We start from the raw sequence: 7,106 nt of genomic DNA on the forward strand, positions 1-7,106 counted from the left end.
TCCATCTGCTTCACGTCACCTCACTACAGTATATAAGCCACGTCTACGGCCCTATGCTGTACATTCTACAAGATTGATGGACTGAACACATCGACTCCAGGTTGAGGGACTGATTACCTCATTCTCCTCCTCTCCTTACGCCTTCCTCTTTGTATTGGACTGATGAAGCCACTGTGTGGCGAAACGTTTCCTGAATAAAGATTCCCATATGCTGCATAAGTGTCTCAATCTTCAACTTGTCGGTTTTTCAAACCATTCATCACATAAATCACTGAGAGTGAACCTGGATACAAGATTATGCTCATGGATAAGGAAACTGTAAGTGTTTTGCTCAAAAATAATTGCTTGACAATGCTTATCTCTTTCAGGTTTTTTGAGGTTACTGAATATTTATTGTTGAAGCTCATTCTGCTTCATAAAAAAAAATAATAAATTACGTTGTTGGTTTAGAAAGACACGTAAGCAAACACTATAACATATTTAATAGAAAACGTTTCGGTCCTGGGACCTTGATCACTTCGGAAGTGATCAAGGTCCCAGGACCGAAACGTTTTCTAATAAATATGTTATAGTGTTTGCTTACGTGTCTTTCTAAACCAACTTGTCGGTATTTATTACCAAGGTTTATACCAAATTACGTTGTACCAAGGACCCTAGTGGAAATGTCACTTTGACTTTTTTGTGTTATTCTAGGTAATTTGCATATATAAATCACTTTATCTGACTTTTTTTGGGTTATCCTAGGTAATTTACACTATGTATGATAATTGTACTTATGTGCACCTGTACCTAATTAAACTTATTCGTTGTACAATGATTGTTTTTTCTTTGGATTGTTAATCTCAAAGTTTAGTAACCCAGGATAACCCAATTAAGTCAGTCAGTGGTTTATTTCAATTCTTGCCTTTTGATCCTCTTAACAGTCAGCTAACATCCAGAGTTAATAATTCACATTGCATCTATAACTACTATTACCATTACTACAAATGCCGAATCTCTTAAATTTATTTTACTTTTTCATTGATTAACTCATTTTTTAAAGAGAAAAGCAAATATTGGTGGGCAGAGCATTTCTTTGATAAGGTTATGAACAATGCTGAACACAACTTTTTGTATACATGAAGAATTCTCTTTCATACTGTATATTTTCTTTTATATTTTGTCCTACACTTCAAAAACTATATAGCAGCACAGGAGTTTTTGTCTCTTTTAATGAACAAAGACTGCATTTGGTATAAAACATTATTAAACCCATAGGGCTCATACAGCACCTGGGAAATGGGAAGGGTCAATATGCACTTTAGGTCTGTTTTATATGTAAACTCTCTAGTATTAAGTGCTCTGTCCAGTGAAGATGATTATAAATAACAAAAAAGGCACAATACTGTGACTGGAACGATACACAAATAACCCGCACATAAAAGAGAGAAGCTTACGACGACGTTTCGGTCCGACTTGGACCATTGACAAAGTCACACTTAGTCAATGGTCCAAGTCGGACCGAAACGTCGTCGTAAGCTTCTCTCTCTTATGTGTGGGTTATTTGTGTAAGATGATTATATTTAGTGCCTATGGGAAAAGACCTTTTTTTTTTTTTCATACAACCTAACCTAATGTTACTCATCCTAATTTAAATGACAATTTTACACCAGTATAGGTTTGGTTAGGTTGGAATATGTTATTAAATTTGCTTCTCAAAATAAAGATTCTTCCTATTTTTTTAAAATATAACTGTCTTCATTTCACAACCTACCTAATAATTTTTTATACATGATTAATGATATTCTTATTTTTGCATATTATTATCTAAATAAACAATTTCTGCAATACATACTGGTAACTATTTTTCTTGTGGAAAAAAATAACATTGTCATTATAATATGAATACTAATGGATTTATGTTATAGGAAAAACACAAAATGACCATGGGAGGTAGTAAGGTTTGAGCCAAAGAAAAATATGCAATTACACACTATAATAATTTACTCTTAATTAGTAACGTCATGTCTCCTTATCTGTAGTCATCTATGGAAGTATTTTTCCTGTTTATAGGGAAATTTATTGGGAAAAGCTCTCATTCTTTTAATTCATCTTTGTACATTATTAGATGCTGATGTTTTAGAATGTGAGAGTATCTTTATAGCTTGGTTAGTAGCACACCCGGCTCACACATTGAGGTCCTGGGGTCGATCCCTGGTACGGGTGGAAGCATTAGGACTTGTGTCTTTAAGATACATGCTGTCCCTGTTCACCTAGCAGTAAATAGGTACCTAGGTGTTAGTCAACTGGTGTGGGTCACATCCTGGAGTTTACCTGGACCTGACCTAATTTGCCCAAAATGTTCTGCATACAAAGGGCATTTTATATAGCATGTCATTGATGTAAGCTAGGTATGTATACATTATACATGTACTTGTTGAAATAAAGATTATTATTATTTTTGTTATTATTATTATTATTATTATTATTATTATTATTATTATTATTATTATTATTATTATAAACTGAATTTTAATCCTCTGAATTTTTTTCAGACATCATTTGTGAGTGTAGTTCTTGGCATGAGTGAGGTGATGCGCCAGGAGGTTTACATGTTTGAGCGACTTGACCAGACTAGTTCTGGGGAAAACATGGCTTACCTCAAGTGTCTAGTGTATATCAGACCAACTAGAGAAAACATTGATCTACTTGCACGAGAACTTCAGAAACCTAGATATGGAACATATTATATATGTAAGATTTTTAAGCATTTTTGTTAGACATTACTGTACAGTGGACCCTCGACTAACGCTATTAATCCGTTCCTGAGAGCTCATCGTTAGTCAAAATAATCGTTAGTCAAGTTAATTTTCCCCATAAGAAATAATGGAAATCAAATTAATCCGTGCAAGACACCCAAAAGTATTGAAAAAAAAAAAAATTTAACACTTGAAATATTAATTTTAATACACACAAACTGAAGAAGACATGCACAGTTACATGACACTTACCTTTATTGAAGATCTAGTGATGATTGATGGGATGGGAAGAGGGGTGTGTTGATGGTCTTAGTGTTTAGAAGGGGAATCCCCTTCCATTAGGACTTGAGGTGGCAAGTCCTTTTTCGGAGTTACTTCCCTTCTTATTTTAATGCCACTAGGACCAGCTTGAGAGTCACTGGACCTCTGTCGCACAACATATCTACCTCTGTATGTGTGCTCAAATTTATAATAAATAAATAAATAAATAGAGGCCTGTACCTCCCGTTCCTTTATGACATTCCTAAAGTGTTTCACAACATTGTCAGTGTCACCATTAAACACTTGTTCAGGTTTCAGTCCTTCACTCTCTATGTACTCCTTGAATTCCTGCACATATTTTTCAGCTGCTTTTTGGTCCAAACTGGCAGCCTCACCATGCCTTATCACACTATACATGCCACTACGATTCTTAAATCTCTCAAACCAACCTTTGCTGGCCTTAAATTCACTCACATCACCACTAGTTGCTGGCATTTTTCTAATTAAATCGTCATGCAACTTCCTAGCCTTTTCACATATGATGGCTTGAGAGATGCTATCTCCTGCTATCTGTTTTTCATTTAGCCATACCAATAACAGTCTCTCAACATCTTCTATCACTTGCGATCTCAGTTTTGAAAACATAGTTGCACCTTTGGCAAGAACAGCTTCCTTGATTGCCGTTTTCTTGGCCACAATAGTAGCGATGGTTGATTGGGGTTTTGTGTACAGCCTGGCCAGCTCGGAGACATGCACTCCACTTTCATACTTAGCAATGATCTCTTTCTTCATATCCATAGTAATTCTCACCCTTTTTGCTGTAGGATTGGCACTAGAAGCTTTCTTGGGGCCCATGGTGACTTATTTTGCAGGTGCAATCACTAAAAAGGCTGTGATAATATGAAATGTTCCGATTGTATGCTTGGAAGCGACCACGGTGGCTGGCTGGCTTGTAAACACTGGCCAGAAGTGGACGCGTCTCAGACGGAACGAATAGTGTTGGTCGAGTTTTTTAGCGCTAATCGAGGCAAAATTTTTGCGATAAAATGTATCGCTAGTCAGATTTATCGTTAATCGATGCCATCGCTGGTCGAGGGTCCACTGTACTTGTAAATGATGAAATATCAGTGAATTAACTATTGGAGTTCTTGATTTCTTATGTGAATTTACCACACAATGCAATTTTGTTATATCATTTAGTAATGAATGCAAATATTGTGGGTTTAGCTGCAGATTTGTAGAGACTATATGATAATGATGATGATAATGATAAGTGAAGAATGCTTTAAATGATTATACATCCAGCACTGTATAACCCTCTCAGTTTTAGCATTTAATTTGGTTACTCAGTATTATTATTATTATTATTATTATTATTATTATTATTATAATTATTATTATTATTTAAACGATTTTGCTATACATATTGGGAATTTAGGTATCTTTAGTAACCCCATGGTATGCACGGCATTTTGGGCATAATTAATGTTAATGGAGGGCTGTTTTGTAGAGGAATTGTTATACATGTGTGTGCATGCATGTATGTGTGTGTGTGTATGCATGTATGTATGTGTATGTAAGTTGAGATAAAAGAGTAGGTGACTCACGAAATCGTAATGACACGTTTGCAATCGTGTCATTACGATTTCGTGAGTCATGTTGACGGCAGTGAAGGGACTTGAGCTAGAGTTCGTCACTGCCACGCTAGCTGGAGATTCGTCTGTAAAAACTTGCATTTGTGGTCACAGTGGTGCCTGTGCTAACCTTCCTATGGTGTAGAAATATACCTAGTTGGACGAATCTTATTGTGGCTAGTTGGTCTAGTGGCTAACGCGACGGGCTGGAGTTTTGAGACTCTATGACCACGGGTTCAATCCCGGCCGGGGTATGGTTTATAAAAGAGTAGGGTTATTAATTTAGCTAAAAAAATGTAGCTAAAAAAAAAGTGTCATGAAAGTGACATTGAGTGGTTGTAACTCAGAAAACTCATATTTCCTTTTAAGATAGTACGTTTTTAAGATAATAATACTGTAACAATAATAATAATAATACAGTGTGACTTTGTCAATGGTCCGAGTTGGACTGAAACGTCGTTGTAAGCTTCTCTCTTTTATGTGCGGGTTATTTGTGTATCGTTCCAGTCACGGTATTGTGCCTTTTTGTTATTTATATACAGTAACATGTTTAGTAAGAAAGCAAAATTTTAATTCAAACTAATGAGTATGTATCTTGGCTTAAAAAGTAGAGCTGTATTTACAAATGGTTTCAGAAAAATTAACACGATGTGTAACTTTGTGTCCAAGTTAATTTTCCATTATACTATTTCTAGATATATAACTGAAATTGTAGCATGTTCAGATATTGTTCTGCGACATCTCTTTTCAAGTTTTTACTTTCTTTAGGTAGATTGTGCCATATTTTGTGGACTTAATTGCACGATGTGTTTTAGATTCAGTTGTTCAAATGGGCTAGCAAGGAGCCATTTATTTTTATATATTGTGCCTTTGTGCTGTTATTGCTTTTCAGTAAAAGTTTCAGGTCCTTTACTATTATTGTCTACAGATATTTACAAATTATTTATGGGTCCCGGCAATGTTTTTAGAAGTGCTGCAGTGTATGAAGCTCCTTGAAGCTCGGTGTCAGAAAGTGGCATCCCACATTGCTAATACGTACATGTATCATGTGTTCTTTTAAAACCCTGTTGGGGATTGCCTGTTGTATCAGTATTTAGGACCTTATAGGCACAAGAGTATAATGTAGCATGTATGATTTACCTGTATGTTCACTATGTAGAGGGCACGTTGTCTAGACATAAAATGTGCGATGGTTCTTATGACCGTTCTGTTGTGTGAAGATTGACGATAAACACCCAATGTGTCTTGTTCCTGCAGATGCAAACACGTGTAAAACATGTTTCAAATTATTTTATTAATGTTAAGAATGTTTTATTACATTAATTACTGTGTCTGTCAGATTTCAGCAATGTGGTAAGCAAGAGTGATGTGAAGCTTCTTGCAGAAGCAGATGAACATGAAGTAGTGCGGGAGGTGCAAGAGCTGTATGCTGACTACCAAGCACTTTCCCCACATTTGTTCTCACTCAACATGCCCACACATAGTCTTGGTGAGTAGGGAGATAGTCATTAATGTATAATACAGGAATACCTTGCAGACATGGTTAATAGGTAACGAAAAAGTTCTGTGTTATGAAATGCATTGTTTAAAACATTATTATAATGTGTTTATTAAATACGTAGCCATTTACGTTTGTCAACGTCACAAGCTTCGATGTATTTCCTCTTCCCACTGATAATTGCATATAAAAAAGTCCAAACCGTGTCAACGTCACAAGCTTCGATGTATTTCCTCTTCCCACTGATAATTGCATATAAAAAAGTTCTCGTGTAAATTTTGTATAAAAAAGTTCTTGTATGTAATAAAAGATAAAAAAAAATATGGCTTGCTAAAAAAATTTAATTGTTAAGAACTTTAAAACTGTAAACTGTGCTATAGCAAAACCCGCACTGTTCAGAACCATGTTCTGCAAGGTATTTCTGTATTGTATAGTATTTAACAAGATATGATAAGCAAGCCACCACTCACACACTATAGCATTTTCTTGTGAGGATAAGTGTATACTAAGTGGTAGTGAGGCTATTTCACAATTAGTAGACAGAGGATCAAGCCTCCACAGTTCCTTGGTAGATGGTATTACATTTCTTGATAATGTGATTGATATCTTGTATTATAATATTGTTTGGAATTTTTACTCTTTTTACCGTGGTTAAATTGCACATGCAGCACTGTATTTTGTTGAAAAAAATGATAAGGGTTAATTGGGTTATAGCATAGGTGTTCTTTCAGATGACACTGGGTTGATTCTTTTACATGACAATATTTTGGCCCTTATTTGGTGAGTATTACAATATTATATACAGTGGACCCTCGACCAACGATATTAATCCGTTCCTGAGAGCTCATCGTTAATCGAAATTATCGTTAGTCGAGTTAATTTTCCCCATAAGAAATAATGGAAATCAAATTAATCCGTGCAAGACACCCAAAAGTATTGAAAAAAAAAAATTTTACCACATGAAATATTAATTTT

General features: G+C 35.3%; 1 protein-coding gene across 1 annotated transcript; it reads left to right on the forward strand.

Annotated features, from left to right (window-relative positions):
- The first annotated feature begins 273 nt into the window (after window positions 1–273).
- Window positions 274–6,256, forward strand: LOC138851623 (vacuolar protein sorting-associated protein 45-like). Its single transcript, XM_070080925.1, has 3 exons — window positions 274–318; window positions 2,535–2,733; window positions 5,973–6,256. The coding sequence occupies exons 1-3, from the start codon at window positions 298–300 to the stop codon at window positions 6,128–6,130; spliced, it is 378 nt and encodes a 125-aa protein (XP_069937026.1). The 5' UTR covers window positions 274–297; the 3' UTR covers window positions 6,131–6,256.
- The last annotated feature ends 850 nt before the right edge of the window (window positions 6,257–7,106 follow it).

The sequence above is a fragment of the Cherax quadricarinatus genome, unplaced genomic scaffold, assembly GCF_038502225.1.
Source record: "Cherax quadricarinatus isolate ZL_2023a unplaced genomic scaffold, ASM3850222v1 Contig1264, whole genome shotgun sequence".
In the NCBI taxonomy this organism is placed as follows: Eukaryota; Metazoa; Arthropoda; class Malacostraca; order Decapoda; family Parastacidae; genus Cherax; species Cherax quadricarinatus.

What these genes read in the sequence shown, in the direction of transcription:
- LOC138851623 (XM_070080925.1), top strand. Translation starts at nt 298, where the DNA reads ATGCTCATGGATAAGGAAACT. An exon ending in TGCTCATGGATAAGGAAACT is followed by an intron (nt 319 to 2,534) that starts GTAAGTGTTTTG and finishes AATTTTTTTCAG; the next exon opens with ACATCATTTGTGAGTGTAGT. An exon ending in ATATGGAACATATTATATAT is followed by an intron (nt 2,734 to 5,972) that starts GTAAGATTTTTA and finishes TGTGTCTGTCAG; the next exon opens with ATTTCAGCAATGTGGTAAGC.